The following is an 18,401-nucleotide window of genomic DNA, read 5'->3' as shown; positions in this document are numbered from 1 at the left end:
AAGGGCAAAAGTCGGGGAGAAAAAACATTTTAAAACATACTAAAACACATAATTTCCTTTTAATTGCAAAACAACAAAAATGTATATTAATATTATTTTTTATATTTTATAGCCTCAAATCTACAAATATAAGCCTTTAGCCAGCAGTGAAGAAGGCAATACTTAACAGCCCTTGCCTGTATGTCAGGATTTGGATATACCATGTGATGGCGATATAAATTATTTAAAGAACCTCAAGCCACTGTTTTTATTTAGTGATTGCTATGAGTACTTATTATACCTGTAATAAGAATTTTGCAAGTTTACGACCTATAACTACAGTGCAATGTTCGTCCGTCTTGTTATTGGTATAAAGTTGGCGACGACATTGTAAAGTGTTTGTAACTCGTTTACTGCCCTACTTGACTTGATTTTAAAATAGAAAAACTAGTGTTATTTTGTTGTGAGTTAAATTGTTGAAAAACTACGAGCTGCTGTGAGCTCCGTGACACTGTTTACTCTATAGTCTGTGTCATAATAATTGATGTTAAACTAGATAATGCCCGCCACTCTATTGAGCCAAAATTTGTTTATCGTGCGGGAACCGTACTTTTTTGGGGTAATGAGTCCTTTCCCGGGACTCAAAGTATCTCCATACCAAATTTCAGCAATATCGGTTCAGTGGTTTGGACGTGAAGATGTGACAGACAGACATTCGGATAGACATACACACATATTTATAATATTACTGTGGTGCGTGCAGAGGATAACAATCTACATAGAGTTATAAATCGTGTTTAAGTTAGTACAATATCCATTATTTTATGCCAAATTTAATCAAAATCGGCCCAGGAGTTGTGGAGCCTATTCGATACAATTTATATAATAATTATAATTAATATAACATACTAGATGTATGTTTGAAAACCCACTTCAAGAATTATTATATTTAAGGCAGTGATATTAAATGTTTAAATACTGTTATAACTGAAACTTTTCTTTAAAAACAAAATATTTAGATAAAATCCTTTTTAAAACGTGCAATTTAAAATACTATTTTCTTTTAATATCAAGAAGCTTTTTCTCAGTAGCAACATAGCGCTTAATTTGTTACTAATTAAGCTTGAAAACTTGACTTAAACGAAAGCTTAAAGCTTATAAAGATATTTTCTAGAAGAAACATAAATAACATTTTAATCTATGAACATTTTAAATTTGCTTCATTTTGACTAGACCTATTTCAGTTCATTAAAATAATCTGCCATTTTTTACTAACCTATGTTTTCTCTTCACAACCTAAAAAATAACCTTCACGCTTCATTGTATTGTTGCACCATAACAAAGTAAAAATAATACTTTAGGTTGTATATTTGTCCCTTATATATATAGATCACTTTAAGTCCGGCCGCACATTGTCCAAATTCTGATCAGAATCAGTTGAATTTCGCCGGACCGCCACCCCGCACACTATCCGAAATATCCGGCGAGTTCAAGCTCACTCGGCTCAGTACAAAATGTAAGAGACAGCGCGGACGTTCAACTGTTTCTGATAAGAAATTTCGGACAATGTGCGGCCGGGCTATAAGTAGCGGCACTATAAGAATTACATTTTACTTCGATGTTTATAAGTGTTGTTGTAATGTTCGGATCTAATTTTAATAAATGGTAAATTTAAAATTGAGATACTTTGATTAGTTAAGACATGAGATATTTTTCCTGTGTCTTTAAAGCTTATTATTTGTTAACTATTTTTATATCTCGCGTGATCTACACATTTCTACACTAATATAATAAAGGGGTAAAGTTTGTTTTTCGTTTGTAGGAGGTAAACTCTGAAACTACTGGTTAGATTGCAAATATTTTAACACCGATAGAAAGCTAATGTATCCTGAGTGACATAGGCTTTATTTTATGTGTAAAAAGTTATTTTTATGTATTATGTATTTTATTTTTCTCACATACTCAATTTTTTTTTCCTGAAATTGTGTCGTTCTTAGAATGGGCGAAGCCGCGGGAATAATCTAGTATAACATAATTAATAATTATACTTATTATGTATATAATATAATCTCAGTGGTCATAATATAATATGACGTTACGAAGTTACACGAGCGGTGCGCACTCGACACATCTTACCCAACTGGGTCAAAAACTTAGCCGAATCACGACCTACAATCAACAGATCATTTTATTTCTGCATTTTTTTTTGTAAAATAACGTTCCTACTTCAAAAACCAATTTTGTATACAGGGTGTAGCAAATTAGGTGACAGCACTTAAGGATGTGTATAATATTATGTCCCTTGCACAGCGTGGCATTATTTCATAGATTTCGCAGAGATCACTGTGAAAGTAGCAGTGCTGAAGCCTGTAACGAAGCCATAGGATTTTCTCTATCAGTCAATCTTATGGTGGTAACAGATACCAAATTAACACAGGTGCTCTCCGTGTTAAAAAATACAATTATTATTATTTATGCATAATATTATGACTTTAAAACAGTTCAATAAAGTAGAAAAATACTTTAAACACCTAATTTAAACTTGAATTGTTGCGTTATTGTTGGTAATTTCGATTTTAAAATGAAATACTTTATGCAGAATGGAAATGCAAAATAAATGCATAAGTATTCAGTACTTATGCTGTATTCACTAGCAGTTAACTCATTATAAAACATCATTTTATTTTATAACATCATAAGAACGCATTGAAATTGTGAAATTTTGTTCTGGTTAATATTTGATGATTTTAATGCAGTATATCATGAATTTTAGCGTGGAAAGGTGCTAGTGGAAACAGCTGGAGAGATACGGTCTTCCCAAAAATCTGTGTGAAATAACGCTAAGTAATGGTGCTCCCACACCGCAGTTAGAAAATGTTTTGTAACGTTAGTAAACATTTGTTAGCAAACATTTAATCACAAATGTTAAAAAATGATAAAAATTGTTTTCATGTTAGAAAATGTTTAGTAAACGTAAATGTTAACAAATTATAGCAAAACAAATTATAGCAAAATAAAACATATTGTGTTATCTTTTGTTTGTAAACCTTCTATAAAGGACGACGGGGTATGCGGTGAGCCAATACCAGATTTAAATTGTTATAAAGTGTTAGTAAACATTAGTAAACATTTTTTATTAGTGTAGGAGAACTTAAAACATGTAATAGTTCCTAACAAAATGTAACAATTGACAGCATTTGTTATTAAATGTTTTTATGTTAGTAAACATTTTCTAACGGTGGTGTGGGAGCACCATAGGTAACGTCTAGTAAAAGAGAACACTTTGATACCTACCGGGGATTCTCATACCTCGAATGTCGATGCGACAGCAGGATGTCTCATGAGCTTTAAACATGAGTGCCATATCCACAGCCTGCAATCGAAGTGACTTTCTACGTATAAGAATCTTGCCCAGCAGATTACAAAATCGTATTGATTCTACGCCATAAAGTTAATATACCTAGCGGAATAGAGCAACAATCTCGAGCTGTCAAACGTAACCGAAATTGGTTTCATCTGTGTGTAAAAATATGTGTACGTATACACTTACACAAGCATGATTGAACATGGTTTCTATGACATTAAGTTGTCAACGTGCGGCACGTGCCGATTGGACGTCAAAAACAGAGTGCTGCTGTCATGTATCACACGTCTCTTTTTACCACGCAGTGTTACTGATAGTGACATCTCTCTTGCTCAGGCCTTTGTTCCTCTAGTCCGTAGGTATATTAACTTTATGTTCTACGCTGGTTTTCGGATAGGCCGCTGTAATTCGTCGGATTTTTTATCGACAGTTAATAAGTGGCAATAAAGGTTTACAATCATAAAAATAAATAAAAGGACGTCATTTTAACAATTAGCGATTTATCTGCTCGTTTGCCTTTATTAATACTTTTTATATTCATCAAGGTCCTAACATTGAAATTAATAGATTTAATCTGTGTTTTCTTTGTAAACGCCATTATGTGCACGTGCAGTATGCAATTTGGCGTACGCCATTAAAGGGTCATTCGCCAACAAATCGCCCCATGAAAATTAACTTTTAACCGGACTTTAACCGGACCGTCGCTTTATTGCTGTTAATTTTACAGTAATTACGAGAATCGTCCGCAAATGTTTATTGTTTTATGATTAATGTTGATATAAATGGATTAGATAATTGGGATTATACAGATTATGAGCTGGAAAATTGATCGAAAAGTTTCATCACTTTTTGATTGAAATGTAATGAAATTATTAAGGCCGATTTGCACCATCCAAATTGAAGTTAACCCTGTGTTTCCTCACCTCTTTTAAAAATAACACTCATCTTCCCTAAACAGACCTACAGGCTCGTTTTGCACGTAAAATATCACTTGAGAAATAGATAATTGACACTCACTTCATTTTGCATGTGGGATGCAATGGAACGCTTGTCAGCTGACGATTCCTATGAAAACGGCATCAGTGTACCAAAGCTTGTTAAAAATGTGCAAGGTGATAATATTTAAAGCGTATAAGCGTTCTCTATGGAAATACAAAGAAAAGAAACTACATTTTGAGCGTGATTACGATTAGAATTTTTATACGTGGGAGAGCCATGCTTCGGCACGAATGGGCCGGCTCGACCGGAGAAATACCACGTTCTCACGGAAAACCGGCGTGAAACATCGCTTGCGCTGTGTTTCGCCGAGTGAGTGAGTTTACCGGAGCCCCAATCCCCTACCCTATTCCCTTCCCTACCCTCCCCTATTCCCTTTCCTTCCCTACCCTCCCCTATTCCCTTTCCTTCCCTACCCTCCCCTATTCCATTTCCTTCCCTACCCTCCCCTATTAACCTATTTCCTATTAAAAGGCCGGCAACGCACTTGCAGCTCTTCTGATGCTGCGAGTGTTCATGGGCGACGGAAGTTGCTTTCCATCAGGTGACCCGTTTGCTCGTTAGCCCCCTTATTTCAAAAAAATTTTGTATTGCGTGTAATCTTTCTTGACAGACTGTATTGTCAAATAATGATTCCACTGAGGATTCCACAAAATGCACTCCAAAGCTACTTTTTCTTAGCTCTCATACTCGGGCAGGTCATGATGCAAGTTGAGAGTGATCATTCTATGCTATCGTATTTTAATATTTCTAATCCATATAGCTCATGACTATATCTTATATCTTTAAACGAGCAATTATTGTATATATAATTGGAATCTCGGAATCGGCACCAACGATTTTCATGAAATTTAGATAGGGGGTTTCGGGGGCGATAAGTCGATCTAGCTAGGAATCATTTTTAGAAAATGTCATTTAATTCGTGTTTTATCGAATACCGAGCAAATCTCGGTCAAATAGCTAGTAAGTAATAAATCGCTAATGAATTTCCGTCGGTAATGTCGTCTTTATCCACGTGGTGAGCACCGATTTGGGTCAAATTCCCAACACGCGTGAACCCCGTGCCATGTCAGCCTTCATTAAGTACAATTTGTTTGGTAAAGGCGCATGATAAAGCATTTTTGACTTTTTGACAATGTCGGTTAATATTAAAGAAGTAATCGCAGGTAATTTATAAAGTGTTTACATATTCGAAGAAAAACTGTAGAGACACTGCAAAAAACTTATTTGTCGAAAAACATTCACTGAGTTATTTTAAAATAATTGTGGCGCGGCCATCGCAAATTAAAATATTTAGTTTTTTTTTAAATTAAATAAGGGGGCAAACGAGCAGACAGGTCACCTGATGGTAAGCAACTACCGTCGCCCAGTTCAGGTCACAAGAAGATGTAACTCAACATTTTTAACATTATATTAAGAATGAAATTTAAAAAACAACATGTTTATATTTACAACATTAATATTTAGAATAATAAAGGCGTATCTAAAATATGAACAAATGGTATTGCAGAAACTAAAGATGGCACTAATGGTCAAGTACAAGATTGGCAACAATAGTCTGAACGGTGGGGCACGGTCCCTATATTACAAAAAAGTTAAGCAACATACCTGAAACCTTGCTGACAGGATGGGTGACCGGCGCCGCCGCCGTGGTCGCTGTATTCGGTGGATACACAGGATCACAGCACTCCCGCTCAGGAAACTCGCTCCCCTCCACCACCGCCAGCATCATCAGCCCCAGCCCCACTCCCCACAGTCCCCACAACCTCCACAGTCCCCGTATCGAACTCCGCGACCCCCACAGTCCTTCCATCGGACTCCGCGACCCCCACAGTCCCAGCACCGGACACCGCAGCCCCCATAGTCCAAGCATCGATAGGATCACCCCCATTCTTGGCACTCGTAGAAAGTGTTCATCCATTCCCGTGTCATTTTCGTTATTCATCTATCGCTTATGTTTAATGATATGTTTACATAATTGACTTGTATGTGTACCGAAAACTTGTATATTCAATAATATTTATGCCTGAGGACAAAATTAACTACATATAACTACCACCAATAACAAAAAAGGTAAGTAATAGAAATTTATTACTTCAGGTTTGTATAACAAGAATAAAATGACCAGTCTGAGCATTTTCGTTCGACATATTTTAACAACTACCAGACCACTATTACGATGTGTAATATTATTATTATTTATTAGTAATCTACTAATTAAAATATACGCTGTGTATACGTATACTTTATACAGGGCCCCCGTAAGGGCTTCTGGCGCCCGTGTGCAAAAAAAAAAATTTTGGCGCCCCTTTCTAAGGAAAATTTTTTGGGCCCTTGGTTTTGGCGCCCCTAATGATGGCGATTTGGCGCCCCAAGAGGACGGCGCCCGTGTGCATTGCACACATTGCACATAAGGTAGCGGGGCCCTGACTTTATAGTTGTGATCGTTTTGTCCTTGTCTATAATGCCACTTCTGTAACATATTAGACTAAAACAGAACATTGTATAACTTTATTATCCTAGTTGGGTAGATTATACTATGTTAGCTTACACAGTATTAATCTTCTCAATAATGAGGGAGTTAGAATATCAAATCATAAACACTGTAACATTGAAAATCTTATCCAAATATGCTATAAATATTTTTAATTAAAAATTCTTATGATATTTTCTAGTATATTTCCAAACTGGTCAAATTATAAACATAACTCCTAGCTACAAAACTAAACAAACAAAAATTATGCTTTGTACCCTCTGTAGACTTTGTGTAATATTATGTGACTTGGACGCCTCTGTACATTAATGTAATTACTCTTTTACCTCTCTTAAGTAGATTTGGATCTCACGAGATAAGTTTTAAAATGTAAAATCTAGCTTAAATTATAGTAGTAGGGTTCTAAAACCTTGGTACTCTTGACTTAAACTATTATTTAGACCTAAATGTTGGAACTGACACATTAGTGTAATGAAATGTAGCCTATGTTAGAATCCAAAATATAATAAAAAATGCGTAGAAAGTGATCATTTTGCTAACTTCAAGTTTAAATGCAACTCCGTTCCATGCCGGCAAATATGTCATCAAATTCAACCAAATTGTATTTTAAATAAATATTAACATAATTAATAATAATATGAAAGATACAAAAATCTAAGAAAGCCTTAAACAAATTCGCTAATACGCTATTTAACTTTGTCGTCATTCAAAATGTATATTACTTCGGTTCTCGAAACTTCCTCAATTTTAGGGGAAATTTCATTAAAACCAGAACAATAAAGACTTTTATATTATTCTTTTTTCTTCAACGAGATAAAAATCCAATGTTCGAATAACGCTATTACGAAACATTAATTTATTCGAATCAAATCTGAGGTTTGTTTCCTTTGCTTTATAGTGTTTTTTTTTTGTATTTTTAGGGTAGTGTTTTTTTTGTATTTTTAGGGTTCCGAAGGATAAAAACGGGAACCTATTACTGAGACTTCGTTGTCTGTCCGTCTGTCTGTCTGTTTGTCTCCTGCAGGCTGTATCTCAAGAACAGCTATAGCTTGACTTCTGAAATTTTCACAGATTGTGTATATCTGTTGCCGCTATAACAAATACTAAAAACAAAATAATATTTATATTCAAGGATTTTCTGGCCTTTTTCGCTCTATGTCAATAATGGCAACAGATAGGCACTTACAAAATTTCACAAAATTCTAAATTACATGTGTACTTTAATAAATAATAATAAAATTAAAAATAAATAAAAAGTTTATTGGAGAACAACATAATAATAAATATTAAGAATAATAGGATAGAAATCTAAGCACTAAAATACAATCTAAAATATATACAGATACAATCTAAAATATATACAGATATATATACAAACTTTAAATATAAAACTATAAAAAAAAAAACTTGCCCAAGTCGTCCCCATCTGGCAGAGTGCCCAGCAAGCTGACAGCATTGCCACGTTGGATGGTAATTAAATTAAAATTTAAGGGAAACCATAATATATAAACCCATAGAAAAAACAAACATTTTGGCCTATTTTGCTTTCGTTCGACTCGCACTTTGCTGTTTTTTTCAAAGGGGTACGAACCTTAATGGCATATCTAGGCTGCCGCCATCTTGGTTTTTTTTTCAAAAAATGAAAAAAATCAAGATGGCGGCGGCCTAGATTGATGCCAGGCTCCATACAAAAATGTTCCTTCCCTTTATTATATTCTTTCCCGTAACTTTATTTCCATACCGAATTTATCACAAGTGGTTTAGCGGTTTAGGCGCGAAGAGGTAATACAAACAGACATTCGTATTGTTAGTATGGATTGGCTTTTTCATTGTAAAATCGCGAGTAAAAACATGCATTTAACAGTACCAAGTTAGCCAACGTCGGCACTTCCAGCCAAACCCGAATTTAATTACTGGCAGACGAAATCGAATTATTTTATAATTAATCTCACTAAACTTGATCACGAGTTAAATATTCAGGAACAAAGCCGAGGCTACATAAAAAGAGAATTCTATTTTTAACCAACTTCCAAAAAAGGGGAGGTTTCTCAATTCGACAGTATAAAATACAAGATTTTGCAATTCCGTTGCGCCAAAATTCAGTTTTGCGCGGGAACTGTCTATTTTTCCGGGATAAGAATATTCTATGTCCTTTCCCGGAACTCAAAGTACCGCTGAACCAATTTTGCTGAAATCTGGTATGGAGAGTACCAGATTTCAGCAAAATCGGTTCAGCGGTTTGGGCGTGAAGAGGTAACAGACAGACAGGCACACTTTCGCATTTATAATGTTAAGTATATAAGTATGGTTTATGTTCTGGCCATTTTGTTCCAGCAGGCTTTTCGAGATTTTCGATACAAATTCCCTAAACCTAGTTTCTACACTTCCCGGTAATATATCAATATGCCAAACCCCTTCGTCGGCTATTAATAAAATATGGCGACTTCCGGTCAACACACGCACCACGCTAATGTGGGCATGATTTGACATTTCGCTATTTATGGTATGGTCTTTTATAAGTCATTGATCTGTCGCCAGGCTGAAAGTAAGCTGACTTTGGACATTATCCTTTCTTTCATGACTAAGTTTTAACCTTAGAGGGTCCTACATCAATGGTTTATATTTAGACCACTCGCGTACAATATGGTCTATACTCTATAGCTTAGCTGATGGGGGAATATAGAGACTATCCGCCGTACTCAGAGACATTTAATTACGATTAACCTTGAATTTAATGAAGAATTTGACAGATAATGTATGGGGCTTATGTCAAAATTTTGAATTAATAACAATGTTCCACTCTGACTGCGGCAGTTAGAGCTATATAATACGTAACTAGATGACCCGTTAACTTCTTAAAATCTGAATTTTTGCACCGCATTTTAAACCAACTTGAAAAAATGGACTTCCACAAATATTTCAAGAATAAAATTATCAAAATCAGTTCAGACATTCTTGAGTTTTATAGAGACTAAAAAGAATTCATTTTCATATTTTATGTAGATGGATGAATTTACTGGTCAGATCTGGATCCGTTGTAATTTCTCGATAACTTGTGTGATTTGACACCCCTAAAGGAGTGAATACACTGAGACGGGCCGTGCCGGGGCTCAGCGTGCCGGGGCTCATCGCAAAAATCCGCCTCCATACAATTTGTATGGAAGCGGAAATTCGCTGCGCCCCGACACAGTGTGCGATACGCGCATCCGCTTCCATACAAATTGTATGGAGGCGGATTTTCGCGATGAGCCCCGGCACGCTGAGCCCCGGCACGGCCCGTCTCAGTGTGCTCACTCCTTAAAGGGTAAAAAAGTACCTACAGCCGTGGTATGAAATTAGTAAAAATATAAATAAAATATAAGTTAGATTTTAAGAGCATCTAAAACTGAATAAAAACCGAAGTTTGAAATAAAATTCCTAGAATTTAAACAACGGAGAGCCTTGTTTATGTTTAAAATTAACCTCATTAAGCTGTTCCTATGAACTTTTCGCGCCGCAAAATATTCCAAAATAAGATAGAATTAATCCGCAAAAGTTTATCTGTGTAAGTTCATAACTTCTTATCTTACCCTGCTCTTACTGTCGTATTTTTCACCTCGCATACACCAAAGTTTTTATCGGATGATGCATTTAGAATCCTGTTAAAATCTAAGGTGCCAATAACGGGATGACTGCCAAAGGTGGGGTAATTCGCCCTTTACCTATTATTGGCATTACACTGCCATAAATTAAAAAAATATTTTATTATTATTTTAATTATTTCTTTTGTTTGTTTAATTTCTGTATAATATTTATTATTTTGTTTTTTATTGAGTTGTAATTTTACTGGAACGAAGTTCCTTATCGCGTGTGCGGCGTAAATCTAAAGGCTAGATAGAACGATATTTGACCTTGATTTGACCTCGACACTTTTTTATAAGTACCTGCATGTTAGGGGCAGAGGGCGTTGATAGCAAGTATTCCTGTACGTCAACTAGATGGCATTTTTTTTAAATAAGCAGCGACGCATTGTTAGTATTCCTGGGCCTCAATAGATGGCGTTTTTAGGGTTCCGCACCCAAAGAGTGAAAACGGGACCCTATTCATGAGACTTCGTTGTCTGTCTGTCCGTCTGTTTGTCCGTCTGTCTGTCTCCAGGCTGTATGTAACCGCTGTAGCTAGAGTTCTGAAATTTTCACAGATTGTGTATATCGGTTGCCGCTATAACAACAAATACTAGAAACAAAATAAAATTAATATTTAAAGGGGGCTCCCATATAACAAACATGATTTTTTTTGGCCTTTTTTGCTCGATATCAATAATGGCAATAGGTAGGCACTTGATATCTTCAAAAAGGCCTTAATTATATGTCTACTTCAATATTTAAGAATAATATTAAAATAAAATAAAAAATAAGGGGGGCTCCCATACAAAAACACAATTTTTCGCCTATTTTTCCTTTATAACAGTACGGAACCCTTCGTGCGCGAGTACGACTCGCACTTGGCAGATTATTTAATTTATTTTTTGAGTGTATAATATGTATATTATTTTTTGAACATAGCAAATAACTTCGTTCCATTCGGGTGTCCCTTGACACCTGTTAAGTTTTTTTTGTTGTTTTAAGTATGGTTGTGTAATGTTTTCAAAAAGGGAATAAAGTTTGTTATCATTATAATATTTATTTGTAAAAAACACGGTTAGTCGCGGGTTCCCGCTACAGTGATACGAAACACATTTCTTTGTGTCGCTAACAATGACGATAATGAGCTATTTGCCGTCTTTTGTGCTGTTAATGTCGAGCACACAGTTTAGAGCCAGGCCCGCACGTTTCAACTGTCATCGTGACGTCATTTGTCAGTGGACTAGCTAATTGATTTAACTCAAGCTAGCTAAATAAATTACGATTTCAGTTTAGGACTTGACTCGGTATAATTGGGAGCTTAAGATCTATTCATACTTATATTAACAATGGGACAGTGTGTCCAACTATAACTTCTTCACGCACAAATAGCGACGACTGAAATTTGGTATGGAGATACTTTAAGTCCCGGGAAAGGACATAGGATACTTTTTATCTCAGAAAAATGTACGGTTCCCGCACAATAGTAACATTATATCACCACGGAGTTTGACGCTACCAAATACCAATACTGGGAAAATTGGAGCAAAACGTTTGATACTTTTTTTTCCTTATAGCGGGTGATTATGTGTGTGATACATGCAAATGTAAAAAAATATCCAATGATTAAGCATATTTTTTGAAAATCTCCCATCTAAATTTGCCATGAGATTCTGGTAGACCTATTGCACGTATGCATATTACAGACATAGATAGTAGTATAAACTGGACCTTATGAGCTTACTACATCGCTCGGCGTTTTGAAACTAGCACATAGCCAATTATTTTTGGACTCCATCCAATGGTCGTCTTTCATTAGATAAAAGTTTGGGATATTTTCAAAATATATTCTGGGCTATATTCCATAATATTTGGAACTGCTGAATTTGGTATTTACTAAACATTTTTCACTAAACGGAGCGTTTCTCTGTTTTGAATAGATTGTTATCAATAATGCTTGCTGTTTATTTTAAAATGAATGAAAAATTTCATCAGTATATTGTTTATCGATGCTTTAATATTTTAGGTCGGATGGAAATATGTATCAATTTTACTGTATGTTTGTTAAACGGTAGCGCCTAGATTTTTGAATGAGGTGAATAGATATTTCATACTAATATTATAAGTGCGAAAGTTCCTGTCTCCCTATCTGTTGGTTTGTATGTCTGTTAGCTCTTAACGCCCATACCGCTGAACCGATTTTGCTGAAATTCGGTATGGAGATACTTTGAGTCCCGGAAAAGGACGTAGGACAATTTATCCTAGAATTTACGGTCTCCACGTGATATATTATGACTTTCTGAGCAATGGAGTTACGGGCGTCATCTAGTTTAACTACATTTTATTCATTTTCATTTTTTTTAAACTTAAAAAAAATGAAAATGAATTCAATATAATATGGCCTGAGTTATAAATATCAATTTATACCTACACTTATTACCACTATAGATATATCACTAAGCAAACTTCCTGACCCCTTTCTAAGCATACACTCGCAGACTCTTTGATAGTTTACAGAAATTCAATACTTCTATTTACCTCATTAGAGAAATAGGTTTAAAGTCGTGGCTTAATTCGATCGGATGAATCGGGTTCGTCTTTACAGAGAGCCCTCGCAAACGAGATAGAAAAAGGAGAACATTAAACGTTGAATAAAGAATTCGCAGTAAAGAGTTCTTACGTTATATGTTTTGATCTTTGTATAAATAAATGACATTTATAGATAAACGAGCTTTTGCCCGCGGCTTCGCTCGCGTTAGAAAGTATTATTATATACAAACTTTCATCCCCTATTTGAACTCCTTGGGGTTGGAATTTGTCAAAATCCTTTCTTAGCGGATGCCTACGTCATAACATCTACCTGCATGCCAAATTTCAGCCCGATCCGTCCAGTGGTTTGGGCTGTGCGTTGATAGATCACTATGTCAATCAGTCAGTCACCTTTAAATTTCATATATATAGATAAATACTAGATGACGCCTGCAACTCCTTTGCGCCAAAACTCATTTATCACACGGGAATCGTACATTTTTTCGGGATAAAAAGTATCCTATGTCCATTGTCCATTTCCGGGACTCAAAGTACCTCCATACCAAATTTATTTATTTTATTTATTTATTAGGCAAACAACTGGGTCCTTTTACAGCATTCATATCAATTAGAGACATGCACAACATTATTATTAAAACACAATGCAGCATTTGGTAAGACTTAACAACTAGAAAAATTAATCAGAATGAAATTATTAGATGTCAATAATTGGAGCAAAATCGGTTCCTGGGACCGAAAAAGCATCCCGTTTGGGCGTGAAGAGGTAACAGACAGACAGACACACTTACGTATATATATGTCGTAGGATGATTTGATAAATCCGTGTTTTCGCGAAATCCCTAGAATTTTCGCGAAAATTCGATTTATCAAATCATCCTACGACATATATAATATTATTATCGATTAATTTGGATTAAAGTGAATTATTAGTGCTACAATATTGTTATATCTGTTTAATATTAGAATTTATGTTCTTGTTTCATCACAACTTTTTCTTGAGTTTTTTTTAATACTCGAGCATAAATCTAATTTCGAAACTTTGATAATAAACTTTATGTCACGCAGGTTCTGATTGATAAAGCGATATATAAATAACTATAAATTTATTCCGTCGCTACACAAGCTCGAATCATACAAAAGGAGGGCTCATAAAAAATTTAACGCAACCTACATTCCTGTCATAATAGTGAGAATAAAAATTCACTCAAATTCGGAGCACAGTTGTTTTATCAGTGACGTTTTTCTTTGGGAAATTGGGGAACATTTGAGCTGGATACTGACAGGTCTAGACCCGAACAAAAAGCCTGCGTTACAGTGCAATATTACCCTTGGCTATCACTAATAATATTACGTGAGACTAAGGGCCTGTTTCACCACTTCCTGATAAGGCTATCCACCAATTAACTTGACAGGTCAAGTATGGAGAATCTGTCAAAAAAGTTGTGTATAACCTATTAGGCATTTTATCAGAAAGTGGTGAAACAGGTCCTAAATGCTAAATAACAATAGAATAGTAAAATTGTTATTCAGTAGTGTACGTTATAAAAAAGTACAGATATATTTCCAATTTTTAACTTAACCAATGTTAAAATATCAATTTTTACTTTAGTTTGGTAATAATTGAAACTTTTACTAAGATTTTTCAGTTTTATTTTAGAATATTGATTTAGCGGGGCCCTGGACAACCAATTTTATTGCGCAGTATCACGTATTATGCAATAATATTGACAGTCTACAGTTAATATTGAACGCCCGCCTTTCAATCTTATTGTCAAATAAATTGTTCAATGATGTTGCACATTAAAATTGATCGTCCTAGACTCTAGAGGCACATTTAGAACTAAAAGATAATTCACAAAATTGCTAAAATATACTTACAATTTTTTTATGTCATAAATTCGAAATGTTATGTATTTTATTACTTTCAAAATCAATTAATATTAAGTCACTAAAAACGAGTGAAAGCAGTATTTTATTTTAGTATAGTATAAGGAAAAATACGAGTTGTCATTTATATTAGCCAGCTCGACATATTAAATCACGAAAACCAACTATTACGTCATCCCGTAGAGCTACGGTGCTACGGCGTAGAGCCTCTACGAATAGCTACGAGTGCTACGAGCTACGAAATATCGTAGAAGTTTGCAATAACTAGCTATTTTTGGCGACTTTTTTGCATATTTTTAAAATTGTATAAAATTGCATTTTAATAAAATTTTCAGATAGTAAGAACAATCTGGATCAAAGAACAAATCTTTTGACGTGGGAGAGCCATGCTCCGGCACGAATGGGCCGGCTCGACCGGAGAAATACCACGTCCTCACAGAAAACCGGCGTGAAACAGCGCTTGCGCTGTGTTTCGCCGAGTGAATGAGTTTACCGGATGCCCAATCCCCTACCCTATTCCCTTCCCTACCCTCCCCTATTCCCTTCCCTTCCCATCCCTACCCTCCCCTTACCTATTAACTTATTCCCTCTTAAAAGGCCGGCAACGCACCTGCAGCTCTTCTGATGCTGCGAGTGTCCATGGGCGACGGAAGTTGCTTTCCATCAGGTGACCCGTTTGCTCGTTTGCCCCCTAATTTCATAAAAAAAAAAAATCTTTGTCTCGTTTGTACCCGAGAATGTATGGCCTAATTTGGATCGTGTTTATTTTTTCGATTTGATGAATAATAACTATTACTTTTAGGATTGTAGGCTGTCGGTGTACATAATATAATGTACAATATAAGGGCTTGTTTCACCACTTCCTGATAAGTGCCGAATAGGCTATCCACCAATTACTTTGACAGTTAGAGTATGGAGAATCTGTCAAAAAAGTTGTGGATAGCCTATCTGGCACTTTATCAGGAAGTGGTGAAACAGGCTCTAAATATTGTATACTAATTGCATATTTTGCACTAACTGAAAATATAACCTAACAGCTTAACCAACTGTTTTTATCAGATAATTTTTGTAGCTATACAATCCACTGATAAAAAACAGTTGGATCTGGTTTTTAATAATAATAATAGCTCCCACACCGGTTTCGGTGACGGTGGCCCGTTTCATTGAAACCAGGTCAGCTATGCAGGAGTAATTTTATAGTGCCCAAGTGTGTGCGCAGTACACAAGAGCACTCTCTATTCCTTTACTCTCATAACCCAGTGGGACGGAAGACCGACACGACCGGCGAGAGATCAGGCGCAGGACCGACTTTTTACATGCCCATCCGACGCATGGATCATCTTACTTGTCAGACAATCAGGTGCTCAGCCTGCATTGTTCTAACCAAACTTGAAAATAACATGTTTCCAACGCGGGAATCGAACCCACGATCTCCGAGTCAAGAGCCGCGCTCTATACCACTAGACCACGAAGGCGCTTTCTCATCTCATCTGGTTTTTATAGAACAATTATATAGCACGCCAGTCGCCAGTAGCTGAGCTATAGAGGCTGTACCGTTAGAATGCAATTATTTTAACGGCAGTCGTTATCCTTTGAGAACAAGTTCGATTTAATCTCAAACAAACTTTTGTTGCTCATCGATTTGTGCCGACAATGTGTTATATAAACTAGATTAACATCCATACTAATATTATAAATACGAAAATGTGTCTGTCTGTCTGTTTGTTACCTCTTCACGCCCAAACCGCTGAACCGATTTTCCTGAAATTTGGTATGGAGATACTTTGAGTCCCGAGAAAGGACATAGACAAGTTCCATCTGCCTATTACCTCTTTACGATTAAACTGCTTAACGGACTTTGACGAAATATTGTACATATTTTAATAGGTTGGGGAAAAGTCTTTTCGCATTAAAGTATGTATGAACTTGTCATAAAATCTCTTGGGCTATACCAATTGTATCTGGCTGATTTTGGTATCATTAAAAAGTTTTAATTTTACAGAAGACAATTCCAAATTCAAATTAGGTAAATTATGAGATTTCATTTGTTTTTCTTATTGTTAAAATGAGTGATTATAATGAAGAAATGCGATTTTTTTCCCAACCTAATGAATAAATACTGGGAAAAGACGTAGGATAGTTTTTATCCCAGAAAATTTTTTTGCAATAAACAAATTGCGATGTAACAAAATTGCAAACATCGATCATCATAGCTTCAAACTCGTCAAAGGATAAAGTTATTAATTACACTTTATTTGCACAGAAATAAAAGTATTACAAAAATATGTAAATTTTAACAAAAATGGCGGACTTACCGCGGTTCTCCCATATTTGAGTTTTGAAACTAGAATTGAAGCCCACAGCAAAGATTGATATTTTATTTCATTAATCATAATTAGCGCCAGCATTCCTGTTCCCGTTATCTTTTTAGTTGGGAGTGCTTAAGCGTAGATCTACGTTGTACAAGTTTGCAACTTTCCGAATAAGAATTTCCATTAGGATTCTTTATTATTCTATGTATATTCTGCTCTAACTAGACTGTTCGGTAGTTTGGGATTTTAATAATCCATTGCTTGGCTATTTTATATAATTCGCTTCAACACATAATGGTTTATATTATATAGAGTATTGGGGTATGAAAAATACATGTTAGTCGATTTTGAGACCTACCCAGTCTAATCACACAAACTTTCATTAAAATCAGTCCAGCCGTTTCGGAGGAGTTTGAACAAAAACCGTTACATAAGAGTGTTATATACCAGATTCTTTTAGATCTATTTATCCTTGTTAAAATACCTACAGTATACCGCCAAAACCCGTATGTAACATTCATCCCAGACAACTTAAATTTAACTTCAATCGATTCTTATGTTGACATTACGTTTTACCAAATAAAATTTAATGTTAATAGGTCAACGCTCTAAGTTCAGGTTAGCCGTTTCATAATAAAGGATCTTGTTGGTAGTACAGGCTTAATGAAATTTTAATACGTACACCTTTTCCCGCCATTGGTGTACCAGGGGTTTGCCGCGCGCCAAATGTTTTTTTTCACAATAGTAATCCTAACATGCAAACATATAATGCTAAACAGCCTTAAGTTTTTTTTTTTAAATAAAATATTTTAATCGAATATAAAGTTACATTCAGGTTTAAATCAACATTTGTAAGCTGAAATGTATGCTTACGTGTGTCTCAAAGAATTGTACGTGTTTGGACTTAAACATATTTTGCGATTACATAAGAAGCACAAACACCAAATCGTATACGAAAACTGCAATTTCGTATACAATTTGTGCATACGGCGCCTTCACAACGTCTATAGTATCAATATTTATAAGTTACATTATAACTAAGTTATAACTAGGTCATAATAGTCGTGGGTGTTACCTCCCGCTACCAATCCCAAATACGTCCAAGTCACACACACAGAGTCTTAAGGGTAGTGTTAGGGTATATAAATATAATACTTAAAAAAAATCGAAATTTGCCCGCGCGTTCCATAGCGCGCCATACGTGCGGGCGACTCGAC

The 18,401-nt window shown here is 35.4% G+C and overlaps 1 protein-coding gene across 3 annotated transcripts in view; it reads right to left on the bottom strand.

Moving 5' to 3' along the window:
• LOC121736332 overlaps nucleotides 1-18,401 on the bottom strand; it is a 209,075-nt gene extending 190,674 nt beyond the window's left edge. For all 3 annotated transcript variants that reach the window (XM_042127448.1, XM_042127449.1, XM_042127451.1), the window contains exons 1-2: nucleotides 18,340-18,401; nucleotides 5,948-6,365 (exon numbers count right to left, since the gene is read on the bottom strand). In XM_042127448.1, the coding sequence (XP_041983382.1) occupies nucleotides 5,948-6,284 (337 nt within the window). In that variant the 5' untranslated portion in view covers nucleotides 6,285-6,365; nucleotides 18,340-18,401. The remainder of the gene's footprint in view (nucleotides 1-5,947; nucleotides 6,366-18,339) is intronic.

This window comes from Aricia agestis, chromosome 19 (assembly GCF_905147365.1).
Source record: "Aricia agestis chromosome 19, ilAriAges1.1, whole genome shotgun sequence".
NCBI classification, from domain to species: Eukaryota; Metazoa; Arthropoda; class Insecta; order Lepidoptera; family Lycaenidae; genus Aricia; species Aricia agestis.
Note: the sequence above shows the minus strand (reverse complement) of the source record. Positions and strands in the feature narration are given on the sequence as shown.